The 21,570-nt window shown below is 39.6% G+C and overlaps 1 protein-coding gene across 4 annotated transcripts in view; it reads right to left on the reverse strand.

Annotated features, from left to right (window-relative positions):
* Positions 1 to 15,564: 15,564 nt before the first annotated feature.
* The window catches only part of PCDH19 (protocadherin 19), a 125,519-nt gene continuing 119,513 nt past the window's right edge, over positions 15,565 to 21,570 (reverse strand). For 3 of the 4 annotated variants that reach the window (XM_054472796.2, XM_054472795.2, XM_054472797.2), the window contains one exon: positions 15,565 to 20,768. In XM_054472796.2, coding sequence (XP_054328771.1) covers positions 20,170 to 20,768 — 599 coding nt within the window. In that variant the 3' untranslated portion in view covers positions 15,565 to 20,169. The remainder of the gene's footprint in view (positions 20,769 to 21,570) is intronic. The other variant, XM_063660916.1, reaches the window with a different exon arrangement.

Genomic DNA, 21,570 nt, shown 5'->3' on the forward strand with positions numbered 1-21,570 from the left:
GTCAGCAATAAAATCAGAAATGGAACAGCTAATTTAGTTGGCCTTTCAAAGCTCTCACAGCAAAAACACCTAGCTCCTACAGTGTGAACACACTACCAAAGATCAAGAAATGAGTCTTTTGGTTTGAAAGTAAGTGAAAAAGAGAGCTGGGCATGGGGAGGTTACAACGTTGTTATTCTGTATGCAGGACTCTGTGTTCATGTATTTGGGTATGTATTACCAAGGTGGTTAAGGACATGGGATGTGGAGCCTGACAGTTGTTTCATGTATAAAATGGAAATCATAATGTTATCTATTTTGGGGGGTTGTTAGGAAGTTGAAATGAAAGAAAACATGTCAAACTCTTAATACAAGGACTGAAACATAGTAAGCACTCATAGATGTTAGCTACTGCTATTTTTGTTGTTTTACAATGATTAATTTTTTTGCCTTTCTCCCCAAATAGTCCATGAGCCCTTTAAGTGCAAAGACTCATATTCCTCTTTGAAAAGCAGTAGAATGCAACTGTTAAAAGCCGTTTCTAGAACGATACTACCTAGGTTCAAGCCTGGCTCTGCTATTTACTGCCAGTGAGATCTTTATCTCTCTGTATCTGTTTCCTCATTGATAAAATGGGGCTAATGTTAGAATCAATCTTATAAATGTGTTATAAAGATGAGAGTATAAGTCCTACAAGGACATAATTTTTGTCTGTTCTGCTCAACAATGTAACCCCAGTGCCCAGACCATACCTAGCACACAATAAGTGCTCAATACCAATTTGTTGAATAGTTACACATAAGGCATTTAAAATAGACCCAGGTACTCAAATAGGAAAATGTTAGCTATTATTATCACATGTACCATCAGAGCCTAGTACATTGCTTAGCACAGGTTAGGCCCTCAAAAAATGTTTGCAGAGTGAACAAATGAATGAATGTTGTCCCTCTAGTCTGAGCTAGCTAGCCATTGCTCATCAAAAACTATGAAGTAAGTGAAGTCTGATCTTTCATGTCCATGGCTTCCTTACCTGCATCACATACTGTGTAAATGCTTTCAGTACTTTTTTTTTTTTTTTTGAGACAGAGTCTCGCTCTGTTGCCCAGACTGGAGTGCAGTGGCACAATCTCGGCTCACTGCAAGCTCCACCTCCCGGGTTCACGCCATTCTCCTGCCTCAGCCTCCCGAGTAGCTGGGACTATAGGCGCCCGCCATCACGCCTGGCTAATTTTTTTGTATTTTTAGTAAAGACGGGGTTTCACCATGTTAGCCAGGATGGTCTCGATCTCCTGACCTCGTGATCCACCCACCTCGGCCTCCCAAAGTACTGGGATTACAGGCGTGAGCCACCATGCCCGGCCTTAGTATTTTTTTTAAAAATTATGGGGATCAAATGAAATAGAATATCAAATGTGTAGGAGATGTTGCAGATCCACCATTTAAGTCCTCCATTTTGCTCATTTATTCTATATTCATTTAATATTTTTTAATTTTATTTTTAAAATTTTATATTTTTAATTTTGTGAGTACATAGTAGGTATGTATATTTATGGTTTACATGAGATATTTTGATACAAGCATACAATGTAAAATAATCACATCATGGAGAATGGGGTATTCATCTCAAGTATTTATCCTTTGTGTTACAAACAATCCAATTACACTCTTTATTTTAAAGTGTACAATTAAGTCATTATTGGCTACAGTCACCTTGTTGTGCTATCAGAATAGCAGGTCTTAATTCATTTTTTCTAACTATTTTTTTCTACCCATTAATCATCCCCACTTCCCTCCCACTTCCCACTATTCTTCCCAGCCTTCTACTCTCTACCTCCATGAGTTTCATTGTTTTGATTTTTAGATCCCACAGATAAGTGAAAATATGCAATTTTTGTCTTTCTGTGCCTGGCTTATTTCACTTAACTCAGTGATCTCCAGTTCCATCCATGTTGTTGCAAATGACTGGATCTCATTCTTTTTATGGCTGAATAGTACTCAATTGTGTATATGTACCACATTTTCTTTATCCATCCATCTGTTGATAGACATTTAGGTTGCTTACAAATCTTAGGTATCGCAAACAATGCTGCAACAAACACAGGAGTGCAGATATCTCTTTGATACAGTTACTTCATTTGGGGTATATATCCGGCAGTGGGATTGCTGGATCACATGATACCTCTATTTTTAATTTTTCAAGGAACTTCCTCCAAACTGTTCTCCATAGTAGTTGTACTAATTTACATTCTCACCAGTAGTGTACAAGTGTTCCCTTTTCTCCACCTTCTCAACAGCATCTGTTATTGCCTGTCTTTTGGATATAAGCCATTTTAACTGGAGTGAGATGGTAGCTCATTCTAGTTTTGATTTGCATTTCTCTAATGATCAATGATGTTGAACACCTTTTCATGTCTGTTTGCCATTTGTAGGTCTTCTTTTGAGAAATGTCTATTCAAATCATTTGCCCAATTTTTCATTGGATTATTGGACTTTTTTCCTATAGAGTTGTCTGAGCTCCTTATATTTTCTGGTTACTAATCCCTTATCAGAGGGATAGTTTGCAAATATTTTCTCCCATTCTGTGGGTTTTCTCCTCACTTTGTTGATTGCTTCCTTTACTGTACAGAAGCTTTTTAACTCCATGTGATCCCATTTGTGCATTTTGGGGTTGGTTTCCTGTACTTGTGGGGCATTGTTCAAGAAATCTTTGCCCAGACCAACATCCTAGAGACTTTCCCCAGTGTTTTCATATAGTAGTTTCATAGTTTGAGGTCTCAGATTTAAGTGTTTAATCCATTTTGATTTGATTTTTGTATACAGCAAGAGATAGGGGTCAAGTTTCATTGTTCTGTATATGGACATCCAGTTTTTCCAGCACCATTTATGGAAAAGACTGTCTTCCCCAGTGTATATTCTTGGCACCTTTGTCGAAAATGAGTTCACTGCAAGTGTGTGGATTTGTGTCTCCGTTCTGTATTCTGTTCCTTTGGTCTATGTGTCTGTTTTTATGCCAGTACCATGCTGTTTTGGTGACTGTAGCTCTGTAGTATAATTTGAAGTCAGGTAATGTGATTCCTCCAGGTTTGTTCTTTTTGCTCAGGATAGCTTTGGCTATCCTGGGTCTTTTGTGGTTCCATATAAATTCATATACATTTTAGGATTTTTTTTTTCTGTTTCTGTGAAGAATGTCGTTGGTATTTTGATAAGGATTGCATTGAATCTGTAGATTGCTTTGGGTAGTATGGACATTTTAACAATATTGATTCTTCCAATCCATGAACATGAAATATTTTTCCATCCTTTGGTGCCCTCTTCAATTTCCTTCATCAGTGTTTTATAGTTTTTATTTAGAGATCTTTCACTTCTTTGGTTAATTCCTAGGTATTTAATTTTATGTGTGGCTATACTAAATGGGATTACTTTTAATTTCTCTTTCACGTTGCTCACTGTTGGCATATAGAAATGCTATTGATTTTTGTATGTTGATTTTGTATCCCAAAACTTTACTGAATTTGCTTATCACTTCTGTGACTTTTCTTGTGGAGTCTTTAGATTTTTCCAAGTATAGGATCATATCATCTGCAAACAAGAATAATTTGACTTCTTCTTTTCCAATTTGGATGCCCTTTATTTCTTTCTCGTCTGATTGCTTTAGCTAGGACTTCCAGTACTATGATAAATCACAGTGATGACAATAGGCATCCTGGTCATGTTCCAGATCTTTCAGTTCTTCCACATTCAGTATAATACTAGCTGTGGAACTGTAGCATATGGCTTTTTATTATGTTGAGATATGTTCCTTCTATACCCAGTTTTTCTGGGATTTTATCATAAGAGCATGCTGAATTTTATCAAATGCTTTTTCAGCATCAGTTAAAATGATCATATGGTTTTTTCTTTCGTTCTGTTAATATGATGTATCAAATTGATTGACCTGTATATGTTGAACAATACTTGCATCCCAGAGATAAATCCCACTTGGTCATGATGAATGATCTTTCTAGTGTAGTGTTAAATTTGTTTGCTAGTATTTTGTTGAGGAAGCTTGCATCAATACATCAGATATATTAGCCTATAGTTTTCTTTTTTTGATGTGTCTTTGTCTAGTTTTGGTATCTGTGTCCTACTAGCCTCATAGAATGAGTTTGGAAGTATTCCATCCTTCTCTATTTTTGAAATAGTTTGCTTAGAATTGGTAGAAGTTCTTGTTTAAATGTTCTTAGAATTCAGCAGCTAAGCCATCAGGTCCCAGGCTTTTCTTTACTGGGTAACTTTTTATTACAGTTTTGATCTTGTTACTTCTTATTGGTCTGTTCAGCTTTTGGATTTCTTCCTGGTTCAATCATAGTACGTTGTATGTGTCTAGGAATTTGTCCATTTCGTTTAGATTTTCCAATTTATTGGTATACAGTTATTCATAGTGGTCATTAATGGTCCTTGGAATTTCTACAGTATCATTTGTAATGTCTCCTTTTTCATTTCTGATTTTATTTATTTGGGTCTACGCTCTTTTCTTCTGTTAGTCTAGCTAAAGTTTTGTCAATATTTTTTAACTTTTCAAGAAACCAACCTTTCGTTTCATTGATCTTTTGTATTTTTTCATTTCAATTTCATTTATTTATTCTCTTTTCTTTATTATTTCATTTATTCTACTAATTGTGGGTTTGGTTTACTCTTGGTTTTCTAGTTCTTTAAGATGCACTGTTAGGTTATTTGAAAATTTCTTCTTTTTTGATGTACGCACTGACAGTTATAATCTCTTAGTACTGCTTTTGCTGTATCCCACAGGTTCTGGTATGTTGTGTTTCCATTATCAATTCTTTCAAGAAATTTCTTCATTGACCACTGATCATTCAGGAGCATATTGTTTAATTTCCATGTATTTGTATAGTTTCCAAAATTCCTCTTGTGATTAATTTCTAGTTTTAGTCCATTGTGGTCGGAAAATATGCTTGATATTATTTCAATTTTTTGAATGTTTTCAGACTTGTTTTGTGACCTAAAATATGGTCTATTTTTGAGAACGATCCATGGGTTGAGGAAAAGAATGTGTACTCTATAGCCACTGGATGAAATGTTCTGTAAATATCTATTAGATCCATGTGATCAATAGTACAGATTAAGTCCAATGCTTCTTTGTTGATTTTCTGTCTGGAGGATCTATCCAACACTGAGTATCCAGCTATCATTTTATTGGGATTTATCTCTCTTTAGCATTAATAACATTTTTTTATATATCTGGGTGCTCCAGTGTTGGGTGTGTATATATTTTAAATTGTTATATCCTCTTGCTGAAATGATCCCCTTATCATCATGTAGTGACCTCCTTTGTTTCTTCTTATAGTTTTTGTCTTGCAATTTACTTTGTCTGATATAAGTACTGATATAATGTTATGATTGATAAGTAAGGATTTACTCCTGCCATTTTGTTATTTGTTTTCTGGCTGTTTTATGGTCTTCTCTTCTTTCCTTCCTTTCTTCCTCTAGAGAAGGTGATATTCTCTGGTGATATGATTTAGGTTCTTGCTTTTAATTTTTTGTGTATGCATTGTATGTTTTTTGTTTTGAGGTTACTATGAGGTTTGCAGATACTATATTATAACCCATTATTTTAACCTGATAACAACACTGTTTGCATAAACAAACAAGCAAAAGAAAACTAATAACAATTCTATGCCTTAACTTTGTCCCTCCACTTTTTAACATTTTATTGTGCTGTTTCTATTTATATATTATTGTACTGCCTATGTCTTAAAAAGTTGTGGTAGTTATTATTTTTGATTGGTTCATCCTTTGGTTTTTCTACTTTGGATGAGAGTAGTTTACACACCACAGTTACAGTGTTATAATATTCTGTGTTTTTCTGTGTACTTACTATTATCAATGAGCTCTGTAGCTTCAGGTGATTACTTAGTGTTCATCAATGTCCTTTCCTTTCTGATTGAAGTACTCCCTTTAGCATTTCCTGTAGGACAGGTCTGGTGTTGATGAAATCCCTCAATTTTTGTTTGTCTGAGAAAGTCTTTATTTCTCCTTCATGCTTGAGGAATATTTACGTGAGATATACAATTCTCAGGTTAAAGTTTTTTATTTTTTTCTTCATCGCTTTAAATATGTCATGCTACTCTCTAATGGCTTATAAGGTATCCACTGAAAAATCTGCTGCCAGATGTATTGGAGCTCCATTTATGCTATTTGTTTCTTTTCTCTGGCTGCTTTTAGGATCCTTTCTTTATCCATGATCTTTGGGAGTCTGATTGTTAAATGACTTGATGTAGTCTTCTTTGGGTTAAATTAGCTTGGTGTTCTATAACCTTCTTGTACTTGGATACTGATATCTTTCTCTAGGTCTGGGAAGTTCTGTTATTATCCCTTTGAATAAACTTTACGCCCCTATCTCTTTCTCTACCTCCCCTTTAAGGTAAATAACTCAGATTTACCCATTTTAGGCTATTTTCTAGATCCTCTAGGTATGCTTCATTGTATTTTATTCATTTTTGTCTCTTATTACTGTATATTTTCAAATAGCCTGTCTTCAAGCTCACTAATTCTTTCTTCTGCTTATTTCTGCTATTAAATAACTCTGATGCATTCTTCAGTATGCCCATTGCATTGTTCAGCTCCATAATGTCTGCTTGATTCTTTTTAATTATTTCAATCTTGGTTAACATTCTCTGTGTTACATTGAATTTCTTCGAATTTCCTCAACTCAGCTCTTTTGAATTCTCTGTCTGAAAGGTCACATAATTCTGTTTCTCCAGGATTGGTCCCTGCTGCCTTATTTAGTTCATTTGGAAAGGTCATGCTTTCCTGGATGGTGCTGATGCTAGTAGATGTTCACTCGAGGCCTGTGGATCTACAATCAGCAGGTGGCAAAGCTAGCCAGGCCTGTGTCCTTCCCTTCATGGCAGTGAGGTCCCCCAGGCCCGAGGTGGGTCCAGAAGCACTGTCCAGCAGTCAGGGACTAGAGTCAAAATCCTTACAAGTCTACCTGGTGTTCTATTGTACTGTGGCTAAGCTGGCACTCACAGCACAAGACACAGCCCTTTCCATTCTTCCCTCCCCTTTCCAAAGGCAGAGGAGACTCACTCTGTAGCCACTGCCACCATAGGCCATGAGGAGTGCTCTCAAACTAACACTGATGTTCTTTTAAGGCCCGAGGGCTCTTAAGTCAGCTTGTGGTGAATGCTGCCTGGCCTGGGAGTCACCCTTCAGGGCAGTGGGCTCCCCTCTGGCTCAAAGCAAGTCCAGAAATGCCATCCAAGGGTCAAGTCTTGGAATTGGGGACCCCCAAGAGACCACTTGGTATTCTACTCCACTGTGGTTGTGCTGATACATAAGGTACAAACGAAGTCCCTTTAATTTTTCCCTCTGCTCTTCTCAAGCAGAGGGAGTTTTGCCCTGTAGCCAGCACAGCTGGGAGTGTGCTAAGTCTCACCAAAAGCTTGCAAGTCTCAGAGGCTCACCCAAGGCTGTCGATGTAGAACCTGGGTATTGCTGCTGGTTATTCAGGGTCCAAGGGCTCTTCAGTTAGCAGGTGATGAATGCTGCCAGCACCGGGTCCTTTTTTACAAGGGAGTGGGTTCCCTTTTCACCCAGGGTATATCTAGAAATGTTGTCTGGAAGCTAGGGCCTGGAACGGGGGCCTCAGGACTCTGACCAGTGCCCTATCCTGCTGTGGTTATGGTAGTATCCAAGATGCAAGACAAAGTTTTCCCTACTCTTCTCTCCCCTCCCATCCAGCAGAAGGAAGGGGTCTCTTCTGGAGCTGTGAGCTGTGCAGTCTGAAGGTAGGGGAGGGCTAATGCCAGCACTTCCTTAGCCACCCCAGCTGGTGTCTCAGTATGTCACATCCCCTCCACCCCCAGTCCTCTGTCTCTGGGCCTAGTTCAGCACTAGGACTTGCCTAAGACTTGCAGTCCTTATGGCGTAGACTACCTTTCAAGGTTACTTAGAGACACAAAGCACTGTAGCCCTCAGTGGAGAGATTTGCAGAAACTCAAAAGTTCCAACTGCTAGGATGGGTAATTCCCCTCTGGCTAGGGCTGGTTTAAATGCTCCCTCCGTGGGTGGGTGCTGGCTAGGTTTGGTCCAGGTTTCCTTTCTGCTGTAACAAGACAGCACTGAGTTCCGTGCCTCACAATTGCTGTGTTCTTCCTGCCCCAGTGCCCAGAGTTGCTCTCTGTACCATGCTGATGCAGCAGGGCCTGGGGGAGGGATGGCATTCCTGATTCAAGACTGTTTTCCTTTTCTCTTTAATGCGCTTTCAATAATACGAAGTTAAAACAAGGTACTATGAGTGCTCACCTGTTTTTTGGCTCTTAAGAAGCTGCTTTTTCTGTGTAGATAGTTGTTGAATAGGTGTCCTTGCAGGGGTGGAAGATAATCAGTGGAGCCTTCTATTCCACCATCTTGCTCCACCTCCTGCCAAAAGTCTCGTTCAATAACTTTTTTTATTGAGCACCTACTATAGAATTGACTTGACCCTATGATTAGTAGCAGGGACTACAATGGTGAGCAAAATAGTTATGATCTGCCCTCATAGTGCTATGGATCTTACAGTCTAGTCATTTCTTTGTAATTCATTTTCCTCATCTGTAAAATTAGGAAGTTGAATGATTTCTAAGATCCCTACCAGTTGAGAGAGAAAATATAGCATGCTGCTTAAAATCATGGGTTTTCAAATCAGGCTGCCTGTATTTGAACCCCACTTCTTATACTTGCTAGCCATTTGAACCTCATCAAGTAAAGGGTCTCCATGCCTCAGCTTCCTCGTCTGCAAAGTGGGAATGATAATAGTAACTATCTTACTATCACGTTAGGTGGACTAAATGAGAATATATATATATATATATATATATATATATATATATTCCACTTTGATAATGCCTGGTGCATACTAAATGCCCAACAAATGGTAGTTAATACTATTCAAGTTCTGTCACTGTATGATATACAATCTCTAAGTCCCCTTATGGGAAGTTGCTCCTTATAAAGCCCCACCTTGACTACAGAGTTTGAATAGGGCCAACCTGCATATCACACCTATTTTTCTGAAATTTCTTTGAATTCCACCTTGTTTTAACGAGTTGTCAGATTTAAAAAATGGAAGGACTTGGCCCTTGCTAAGATTTCTTACCTGAAGCACGTTGCCAGGAAGCATCAGCACTCCCAGTCACCACTAAGTGGCAAACCAGGAGTGTGTGTGTGTTTTTCCTCGAAGTTCCAAACGTGCGGTTCTCTTTTTTACGCAGTCCTGGGAAAGGAAGCCTTCTTGTGCTCACTGCCTCCTCACTGAGGCTACTGTTTTGATCATGTTACTCCTTGGTTTATCAAAGCCAGCTGCAGCTTCCTCACAACGTGTTGGGAGAGATTTAAAACACCTTCAGCTGCCTTTAGAGACCTCAGAGGGATTGGTTCAGGTCAAATATTTGACTTGCCATCTGAAAACAAGTAAGTGAAAAACTACCATATGCTCAACTCAAGCTCCACCCAGGTGCAGGTTCTGGAGCCGGCCCAGTCCACACCACCACCATCCCCAGGGTGAGTCTATGGCAAATGACCATGACCCTCCCTGATATAGCCTCATTAGAGTTCTTTGTGTCAAACTAGCTATTTTCTAAGCAAAATCATACCAGCATTTGTCAGTTGGACCCCTTACTGGCAACAATTACCAACTGAAAAAATGAAAACATTTGTAGGTACTCCTTCTTACGCACCTCCTCCAAGAACTTCTGAAGCATTCTTCCCCATATACACACACCCACACATATGCAGTCACACACACACACAAACACACACACACACACTTTTTTGTTTCCAGTGCAAAGTCAGGGATAAGAGTGATAAAGATGGTGCGAAGATAGTGCAAAGTTAAGCTTAACATTTATTCTATGAGGAAATACTACAGGAAACTGCAAAGACCTTACATCTTTCAAAAAACATAGAGCTTGAACTTTAAAAAAAAAGTCAATGCATTGCAAAAAAAAAAAAAAAAAAGTAAGTGAAAGGCAACTATTGGCAAAGTAGATTACTTTTCCCATGGATTGCAATGATAAAATATAGCATTGAATTAGGATTTCTTCAAAAGGAAAAATCCCATGTAGAATAGATGAACTGAGCGAAAAACTTTGAGGACAAAGAAATTAGCCATAATTGACAACCCATAGCCTCTGGGAGGTTGTGCTCCACCAGCAGCTCAGTGTTTTCTACTTTTCCTTAATAGAATTTTCCCAATTCTAAAATGTATCACATCTCCTCTGTCTAGCCTCAGTTCTTCAGTCTGTAAAACCTGGAGTTGCCTCCTATTTCTGGACCAGGCTCTACTCTGGGTCTTCTGATTTCAGAGACATCAAAATGTCAAAATTCCAAAAGACAGAGTCTAACTCGAGGGTTCTGCTTCTCTCTTTATTCTCTATGAAATACAAGCCCCAGATGTATTGATAAGTATTAAAGCTGTGTGATGGGGACATTGCATTTATCATACTATTCTGTCAATACTATATAGATTTCAAATTGTTCATAATAAAGTTCAAAAACTCAAGGCCCAAACAATTTCCAGATACTACCTAGTTTGCTTCCAGCCTTCCAACAACAGGAAGGAATTCTGAGTTTTCATCTACCAACAGATAGTACTGAACCCCAAACCTGGGCATCACACACTTGGTGATTGGAGAGTAGACAAGAGAGGGGACTTTGCCTACAGTCTGCTCATGCAGGAAGCACAGCTCCAAAAAAATGTATTGGGCTGTTCTGACCCATTAATTTCCTTTCCTGGGGCCGATTAGAATTTCTTTTCACCTCAGTTAGCTTGGAGAAGAACAAGTATCTCATTAATCTATACATATTTTTTAAAAGTCCATTATTTCAAAATGCTGCAAAACAAGTTACCTTACACGGACATAGATAAAGTGAAAAGACATGGTGATGAGTTAATCTCTGTAATCAGAAGCACTTGATGTTGAAACACATTCTCATTTTCTGACTTTACTCTCCCACATGGCCCTATTTTTATTTCTCACAATTATCTTTCCTCCTCTCCCCACTGCCTATTCTGTTTTACTCACCAAGACCTCGAGCCTCTGCACCATTTTGCCACATATCTTCCCTCTTTCTAGTCTTTATCTTCTATTAATATTAATAACAGCATCTGTGGCTGCATCAAGGCAGGTAAGAATATAACGGGATCACTTCTTACCTACTCCATGGCCACTACCCTCGTTCAAGCTACTATCTTATCTAGCCTGGATTGTTGCAGCAGCCTCCTAAGTGTTCTCCCTGCCACTGAGCATTGAATCTGTACATTCCTTTGGCAGTATGGCCATTTTCACGATATTGATTCTTTCCATCCATGAGTATGGGATGTGTTTCCATCTGTTTGTGTCACCTATGATTTATTTCAGCAGTGTTTTGTAGTTTTCCTTGCAGACGTCTTTCACCTCCATGGTAAATTATATTCCTAGTTTTTTCTTCAGCTATTGTAAAAGGGATTGAGTTTTGGATTTGATTCTTAGCTTGGTCTTTGTTCGTGTTTAGCAGTGCTACTGGTTTGTGTACATTGATTCTGTAACTTGAGACTTTATTGAAATCATTTACCAATTCTAGGAGTCTTTTGGAGTAGTCTTTAGGGTTTTCTAGGTATACGATCATATCATTGGCAAATAGCGAGTTTGACTTCCTAAAATAAGAGGTATAATATTTAAAGGGGACATTGGCGTGGGACTAGTCATGATTTGGGCCTGTGATTATGGCATTGTGAGATACTGAAATGTCTCTAGTTAGAGTACTTACTACCTGGGGTGGAGGGTACGGCGCTCTGCATTCCGAAAACCAGGGAATCTTTGAGGGATGCAAAACGCCCCTGGAGTTGTAAGCAAAAGTATTTGTGTGTGCTTCTCCAATGCTAAAATTTAGTAGTTGCAACAGACATCATATGGTTCACAAAGCCTACAGTATTTATTATCTGGTCTTTTGCAGAAAAAGTTTGCTGACCCTTGGCATTCAGAGTTGAATAGAATATATCAATGCCTTTCAGGTAGTAAGGATAAGTATTGTTTGTGAAATGTTCATTTCAGTTATGAGCATGTGACGCTGAATTGAGATGCAAAATGCATTTCTTAGTATGGCAAGCAGACAAAAAATTGAAAACCACTCTTGTAGTCTATGTTAAGGGATTGGATTTCATCTTAAGAGAAACCATTGTTGGATTCTAAGCTGAGTTGTGATTTAACCAGTGTTGTGTTTTAGCAAGATTCCTCTGGCTGCAGTATAAAGAATGTGATAAAGAGAGGCAAGGTGAATAAGAGGCAGATTAGGAGACTATTTCCATCATCCAGATGAAGGACGCTGAGGCCTGGGCCACTGTGGTAGCAGTGGGAATAATGAAAGTTTATCAGACATTTTTGGAAAAGTTCCTGCGTATTTATTTAGGGGCATAAAATACCTCTGGCTTGGTCTCTGACAATATCCCTATTTTTCTGCTAAAAGGGAAAAAAAGAATGTTAGAACGGCACTGGCAAAGCATCTCAGTGTTTACCATTGCATTTAACTCAGCTGTGACATCCAAAACCCTGAGAACTATATCCCAGACTGAGAAGTGCTGGGCCACTGAGGCAAATTAGGAACACTTCAACAACGAAGTATTTTAAATGGCTTGGTATTTAGCCTCTCTATCTAGAGGCCTCCTTTGGAGAAGCTGGTCTACTCATTACCAGAGACTTTATGCATGTAGTTGGGATCATTCCTCCCCTCCCTTCCCATTTTGTTTTTTTATCTGACCTCACTTCTTAATTTAGCTCCATGTCAGATCCCTTGCTAACTTAGAAGGGCCAGATGAAGGTCCTTCGGGGGCCTATCAACACCTCTTCAACTCCACTTGCAATAGGAGGCAAGCATGGAAACCAATCCCTAGGCTTCTGATTGCCCAGTGCTTACAGCTGATTCAGCCACATTTTCCAGCTGATTGTTCCACCCCCTGATCTCTTTCCTTGCAGTAGCCTGGGGTTTCAATTTCTTTTACAAACATGCCTCCCCTACCCACTACCACTATAACCTTGCCTTAGCCCTCATCCTCCCTCACCCTCAACTAACTTTCTGGATCTAAAAAAGTAGCCAAGACCTGTTGCTAACATATACTGGGATTGACTCCAACTGTGCTGACCTGTAACACACATGAATACATCCTTGACAGATTGCTCGAAACCCAGAGGGACAGATGAATATAGGGTTACCAGACCTTCATTTCAAGGGCTGTTGACTAGCTAGAGTGCAGAGACTCTAAAAGGAGCCACAGTCCTGCCATGCATGACTAATGCAACTTGAAAGGCAGGCACTAGGTAGTGAAGGAGTAGGAACATGCCTAGGAGGCTGATCAAAAGCACCCTAGCCTGAAAATCCCACTGCTGCAATCACTTCTTTGGGCCATGACATTGGTTTCCCAAAGATCTCAGTTAAAATGCCAACATGTCCTCCAGGATGGATAAATGCCTTAAGACATTAGCACCCACCATTACTACTCTAGTCAGGAAGAACTTATCATGTTGGTTGCTGATCCCTTAAGAGTAATTGAAAAGAATAATAATTCCTAAGTAGACAAACATGGATTTGAATCTAGCTCTGTCATTTAGTGTTCATGTGGCCATGGGCAAGCTCCCCTAAGCTCTCTGAGTCTCAATTTATTTGTGTATAAAATGGAGATATCATTATTTACTACATAAGTTGCTGTAAGGATAAAATGGGATAATGTTTGTAAAGTGTCTTGCACATAGTAAGTGCTCATGGAAAGTCTTGGTCCCTTAAGCCCTAGCACTCCCCACTCTGCCCAGGTCTTAAATGTCCACATTGAATGAGTTGCCCACAAAAAAATGGTAAATGGATGGGAGTGTCAGATATGTGCAAGTAAGTTATTTGTCAACGTGTAGAAAGGTTAAGACCTGAAACTCTCAGGGAATACCTCTCTGCTCCCATCCTAGAGAATTTTGTTCTCGCGATAAGAGCCCCATCCCTTTACAAGTGGTGGCAGTGCATTCAAAGTGTACCTCTCTAAGGCATGTCTATACCCCCAAACCAAAATAATAGAAATGGTTACTCGTATCTTTGTCTCTGGAGCAGCTATCATCTCCTGTTGGAGAATGCCCTCTTACATATCAATTCCCATCATGGTTTCTTGACTTCACACACAGCATGTCAGTGACATATATAAGATGTGTCACAAGCACTTTGGATAGTTTTAATAACGTGTTTTGTTTTGTTTTATAAATTTGAATCGATTTGAGGTTACGCCTATAATCTTGCCACTCTCCCACACTTAGGCAGAGTTGCTGGTGTCGTCAATGACCTTGGATATGCCTGTGTCGCATATGTAAATGCCCTTCATCATGTGAGACTTTATTTTCTCTTGCTCATTCCTTGGAGGATCTTATTTTAGGATGGAGTTGCCATTTCCTTTCCAGCCGCTCTCCCTGAAAAAAAGGTAGTTGAAATGGGGTCAAAGAAACTGATTTTCTTTGTGTTTTTGGTGTGAACTACCTCAGAAGCACTCATATAGCCTCCTATGACTTAATGTCCTCCAAGGCAGTGACAGACCATCCTCCTTCCCATATGCCTTTATGAACATCTGGGAGTCTGCGTGAACATCTGTACATACATCAGTATATGTGACTCCATGTGTCCCAGCATGTCTGTGCTTGCATTCTGATGCAACACCTGTTAAACTACAGTACCAAATTGCTGGCTATTGCTGTGGCTTTAGGGCTAATTCTGGAGAATAAGATGCAATCTCAATTTAATACAGGTAGATAGAGATAACAGGAAGATGGAGATCCAGGGAGACAGTAGATTTCCTTGAGATCATTTTTAATTGTCCGGAGAGAATAGGTCATGCTGAAGCAATTTAGCCTTTAACCACTAATGGCACTATTTGGAAATGTTCTGCCATGCTCCTGTTTTTGCTCTACTCTGACTTTTTTCTGCCGGTGGCAGGCAGAATGAATACTTACAGCCCAAGTGCTAAGTCCCAGAGAATAATGGCTTGGATAAAGAAAGCTTGTCAGGGCTTTCTCTGCAGCCTTGTTCTGTGCGAAGTCAGAGCCTCTCCTGTTGCTTCACTTTCAAACCTGAAGGCATCAAAGGGGCAGCCAGGTCATCTTTGTTTTAAACTCTCTTTTCCCCTGCTGTCAGCCTCTACTATTTCTCACCTTTTTTTAAATTAATTCTTCAGAGAAGCCTCACTGTGAAGTTGCCCTGACATGATTTATTTTAAAGAATGGCTTTAGCGCACTTGTTTAAAGTACCATCCAGGAAAGTCTTTACCATTCCAGATATGTATGGGTCTTCCTCCTCAGGCAACGGTATTCACTGGGGTAGGAAGGAGAGGAGGTGCTCAGGAAATAGCTGGAACCTGCTGGAGGAAGAGGCCCCCACTTAGTTGGAGGTCGTGAATGCTGTGAAATGGAAAAGGCAAAAGGATCCCTTGGGGTCTGAACATCAATGACTCCACTAAGGACTGGTGACCTCTTAGGTCTAAGAGTCGCTTCCCGCGAGCCAACAAACACTCTCTGAAACACATTCCACCAAACACTCAATAACTTTTCCATAATAGCCTTTAATACTAAAATGCATTAAATTTTTGAAGCAGAGAAAACACACTTAAAGGGGGAAACAGAGAACCACCAGATAAAAGGAAACAATGTGGCAGATAACACCATTTGAAACATAACCGTAATAATTTAATAAAGCTGCTTTATCATCTTCATAAAATAGACAGTGGTGATTCTTTTTTGTCTTTTTTCTTTTTACAATGATTCAATCACTGTGAAAATGTACATAACATACAGATCAGCATATACAACAATTTCATCTTCATATAATCAGCAACAGAGACTGCTTAATGAGACATACTGTACTTGCATCCCTCTAAATTTCCACCCTGGTTTGACAGGTAAACAGTAATAGTGTCATCAGGCTCATTCCCCTCACTAGAGGAGCGAAGGCGTAAGCCTTTTGCAACTAATACCTTAGCATTCAAATAGCACAAGGAGGTATTTGTTGCTGATTTCTAGCTCGAGCTAGTCTGGCTCTTGGTCATTAAAGTCTGTATCCCAGCCTTCCTCAGCTGAACGCCAGCCAGTGCCAGTAAAAATCTACTTAACCAGTGCTGTAATGGTGTTAGCTGGTTTGTTTGCTAAGGTTGACAGCAACTTTCAGTTAGTAACAAGGTCATTTTGAATTGCCAACACAGCTGGAGCAATAGTCAGCATCATCAGTTTTCCCTAATGACCTACAATGCTTTCCAATCAAGATCAGGTGTTTGTGGGTTATTCTTTACCAAGAGCGCCTTCCAATCTATATATCAGACAAGGTGGTAAATTTTCTTTGTTTCACAAAAGCAATATGATTCCTATTTGAAATTAATTCACTTTTGCACAACAAGTGACCCACAAGCCAATTCCAGCGGCACAAGAAAACAAAGAGAGCTGCAACAACTTCATTAGGACAATGTGTTTTGCTCTGGAATATTTCATTATCAATATAAAGCCACCCGGTCCCAGCCCCACCCCCACACATCCCCTTTGAATATTACTTTGTTACATACTTAAACTAAAGAACAACATCTCAATACACTTCAGTGTCAGCAGATACAATTTGACTCATGAAATGACATCCTTAAATGTAATTTTACCAAGAAGGCAAACACTAGGACTGTATACAATGGATTTCTTAAGCTCATTTATGCCAGTTTTTCAAAGTCAATAAGGGTCTTATTACCCAGGGTAAAGAGCTAAGTGGACCAAAACTTGTCAGAATGCTTTGGGGGAACATTCAACATCAAAATGATCCCCAGAAAGTGGATTGGAATTCCAGCCAGAACTGCTATTATGTACAATAATAATCCTTTTCCACTCTGGATGCCCAATCGAGCTATCCCCTTCACCCTGCCTCTCCCTAAACTGCCCTTTGTCCTTGCTGCTTCAAGTGGACCACTTTGTTTTGCTTTTTTTAATATGATAGGGCTATAGGGAAAAGTCAACTAAACTCCCTTCATAAAATCAGTCAGTCATATGCTGAAGTAACACTATCAAGATGATACTCTGAGTGGTTCCAGTTTTCAGAGATCTAAATTGTATTTTTTTAAATATTTCTGATTAGAGATCAGTGGATCACTAAGTGAACAAATTTGTCTAAATGAACACCTTAGGTGCAATTTTGGATGAAGAAGTATACCTGTCTGGGGAATTGCCAAAGCAGTTATCATTAAAGCATATCACACTTCAACACCAACTCCTCCTTAAAAGGGACATCAGAATAAACGGAATAGAACTCCCTAGGACTTAGGAACCAAAATCACTCCCTTAAGTTTATGTGTGCAACATGTTTAGAGAACGAAAAGGGAGAATATTTTGCCCTGTGGACCTTGTAGCTTTTCACCAGACATGTCAAAAAGGAGAAGGTGGGGCGGGGCGGGGGGGACATGAGCCAAAGGGAAATTTAGGATCCTTGCTCAGAATGCCTATTTGCAGGTACAGCCTGCCTATGAAACCAGTTTACAAAGCCCTCCTAGTATGCACTTGTGCTTCTGAGAGGACTCATACATCAGACAATTGTGGGGAAAAATATTTCCTTAATGAGAGGAATTCTCTGAACATGCTCAGTGAGGTTTGGAAGCCAAAAAAATCTGACTTCCCACTGAGAACAAAGTATTTGGATAGGGAAGAAGGATGGATCTATAGCTTGAAGATGAATTATGAAAAGAAATGAAGAAAACCCAAGAGAAAAGCAAAATCAATGCCAATGCCACTCTAACCATTTAAAACTTGGCTGGTAAGAGGCATGGCAGCCAGTGGCCTGTCGGGCTCAACAGCCACATGACAATTAATGTTCCCACTTTCCACAATCTTTTCTGCTCCCTGGTTCCCACTGAGCATAGCAAGAAATACACCGGTAGAAAACTGTGAAGTCTGACTTCAAAGTGACCTTGAAATGGCAGCTAATAACATAATATCAGGATGGATCAGGGTGAGAAACAGTCTAAATTCTATAGGCAGCCATCATAACTTAAAGGGGAATTTTTTTTAAAATTTTAATGTGTTAATCAAATAGTCACTTGCAAAGAGAAATAAATACTTAATTCAAAATCCACTACCAAAATGAAATAAATCAGAGGGAGAAAACAGTATGAGAGGCAATGAAATGAGGAAAAATGAAGATGTTATGGTAATTCATCCTTAATTGTGTCAGCTTCAGAGGGAAATTTGCAGCCACACCAGTATTTTGCATGAGGTAGTATTCAGCACTGAATAAGAAATAAGGATGGATTTGTAGCTTCATTATAAGTTCTTTTTCAGAAATGTTCTCCCCTACCTAACCCCATCCCTACTGCCTTACCCACCCCCTCCCTCAAAACCCTTCTCCCTCCCATAAAATATTCCTAGTAATGCGTAAAGCTAGGAACTCAGGCAAAAATAAGTAAAACATTCAAAAGAGCTGACTTATCTACCTACACTTAAGAAAATAAATCCTCTTTTGCATTCTCTCTGTGTACTCCTGAATTTCAAAAAATGAAACAAATGAAAACAGAACCATAAAACTTGTTTCTCTAGAAACAACTCTCTTAAGACCAAGGCAGAACAAAAATGGCATATTTCTTTAGTTTATTTTTAAATAATGAACTCTTAGGCTGCAAAAATACTATGTTGGCTAGTGAATATTAATAGACAAAAGATAAATGGGGGGAGTTAGAGGAATGTTAAAACAGAAAAAAAGGATCTACAGTGTGTTAATTTAAAGAGGGTGTATTCCTAGCCTACAGCAAAAAGAGTTGGCTAAATCTAAAGGATTTTTATTTTAATATTTTCTTGTTCACATTTTTAATCAAAAAAGTATTAGTCATAAAAGACGAGTTCAAGTGTCTGAGTGTCTCCGTTTAGAAGGCACAGTAATTGGATGAGTGATGCTGTTACCTGTTACCTGTCTTTTCCAAAATGTACACTTTGTACTGCTTACTCTATCCCTACGTATAAGCCTAAGATACAGAGCAACATGGAGTTCTCAATTCCAGCCCATGACGTGCTTTGCAGTCTAATTCTAATCATGATTGGGAAACACTGAATCAGGAAGTGTGTGTCTGAAGAGATGCTCATTTAGATCTTAAAATAGATTCAGTCATCTTCAGTTTTAGATGATTGGAGAGAGGGAATTTCTAAGCCTGGAAACATAACTTCAGGAGCAACTTTCCTGTTCAGGGCCTGAAAATTTAAAAGACGGATGTCATAAAACTTTCAGCACAGTATTTCTGACAACTGCAAATCAGATAGCAGCCTATCCAAAAATGACTTTCTGCAATGATCTATCATGGACCTGGGCAGACCACTGAAAGGCAGGAAAAATACTTTGCAAAGTGGTGAGCAATCACTACATGAGTTAAAAAACGTGAGTATTCTCCAAGTACTCAATCTATATGCATGGTGTTGCTCATTCGTTTGCTGTCTCAGTTGTTTGCACTTTGTTTTTGTCTGTAGTTTTATTATTTTTTAAGAAAAAGAAAACACCAACTTTTAAAAGCCTTTTGCCATCACCACACACATAGCAATTTGCAATATCAAATACAACAATAGCACAGCTAGCAAAAGGGTTTTTAAAGCAGGGGTGTCCACAGCAAAGTAGCGGCATTGGGAAGTACTCGAGCTTCAGAAACAACCTTTTGGGGGCTCAATTTCACATCACTGAATCAATGAATAGTACACAATAAATGACTATTAACTTGTCTACACTACAAAAAACAGTGGCGAGCTTATTAAAGGTGTCCAGAGCTTTTTTTTTTTTTCACTTTTTGCTTTTTTAAATGTAATCCTCCACAAACAATGGTAATTTATATTATAATTTTGACATAGAAAAATATATAAATTCAAACACTTAATACATAATACTTTTCACAACTGAATTTGTCTCTGTTTCCCCAACATCAAGGCCCCATGAACAACTCAAGCCAAAGCTAATTTGCTCCAACTGAACACCCCTGCTGCCTGTTGAAACAAGGGACTGTCACGGAATGATAATCATCTATAAACAATACATTTAGGAAAAGCTCTGAAATATAGCCACTCAAGAACCAACCATTGGTGAGCAATTAAAACAAGAAGCTCCTGCTTCTTCACTAGCCAATGTGGTTTCTTTCTCTTCTTCCCGGAGACTGGTTTAGAGAACGATATCCTTCAGACGCTTCACACCAGGGGACTCTTTGTTGCGACCTTCCTTCAGAATGGGGCTGACCTCCTGCATGACTTTCTCGCTGTCAGCTCCACGGGGCTCAGCTTCAGAGGGACGAGTAGGGCCATTGTTGACATTGTTGACATACTGCTCCAGATCACGGGCCGGGGGAGCCAGGGCAATGGTGTAAGACACGGAAGGCTTGGTGGGCAGAGAGCTCTTGAGGTGGAGGGGGGAGGTGACAGGGCTAATCGCCTCACAGCCATTGCCTGCCTCCCGGATAACGCTGTTGACCTTGGGACTGCAGATGGTCACATCGACAGTCCTCTTGCCTTTCAGGGTAGGCCTCTCCTCAGCCGGGTGGTCGCTGACATCTTTCCCAAAGGTTGCGAAAGTCCGTTTGGTGGGGCCGCAGTCGTCATAAGCCTCAACATCAGCAGCAGTAGCTTCAATAGACAGCGCGATGATGTTCCTCACATGCTCGGGGGACTTGGAACGGATGGGCATGGGGTTCCGGGGCATCCAGCACCTGTCAGAGTGGCCAAGAATCCGGCATTCTTCCCGGCAATGAAATCCTTCATTCTGATCTGTTTGGAAAAAAGAAAATATCAATTTCATCAGCTTTTCCCAGGAATCACTGTTACTCCCCAGTGTTCTGGTTTCTTAGATATCCACAGGCCCTTGTGGGAAATGGCACTTTTAGGTAGTCCTTTATTGCCTTTTGGGACAAGTGTGAAGAATTGGATTTTTTTAAAAGGCTGTAGATCTCCCTCTATGCACATCCTTTTTAAGGTTCCCACTAATGACAAAACAAAAAACCTAAGGGGAAACACATTATGATGAAAATGCATATATATTCTAAAGTTCATCTGGAGTGTCAAGGTGCTGAGAGTCAGCATTTTAATCAACAACTCCTGCTAAAAATCACCTGTGTTTGAAACTGGATTCAGCAGATGAGGGAATGGAGGCAGGGAAGGGAATCCAACAGTCAGTATATTTAAGAAGCCTTGGCCATATTTTTGAACAACAGCACTGCCAAACACCCTTCCACCCTACCCATCACTGATACACAGTGCTTAATTTAAGTTTAGATTGATATCCTACTCTCTGTGAAAGCCCAATCACACCCCTTCTTTCTGACCACCAGTCCCACCAGCCAATCTCCCCAGTATGCCACTTCCATGACTTGATTTCCCATCAGAAGGAATAAACTGAGATCCCTTCTTTCCAGCTGACCCATAAGCTTCAATTGGCCCTATGCAAACATCAGTCACATGTTGGTCATTGTTAATTAGACCCAACTAGCCATCCCTCCTTATCTTTCTTATCTGCAGTTTTGTTAGAGAAATATTTCTTAAAGAAATCTTTCATGGATTATTTTAACTCCAT

Source organism: Pongo pygmaeus, chromosome X (genome assembly GCF_028885625.2).
Source record: "Pongo pygmaeus isolate AG05252 chromosome X, NHGRI_mPonPyg2-v2.0_pri, whole genome shotgun sequence".
Lineage (NCBI taxonomy): Eukaryota > Metazoa > Chordata > Mammalia > Primates > Hominidae > Pongo > Pongo pygmaeus.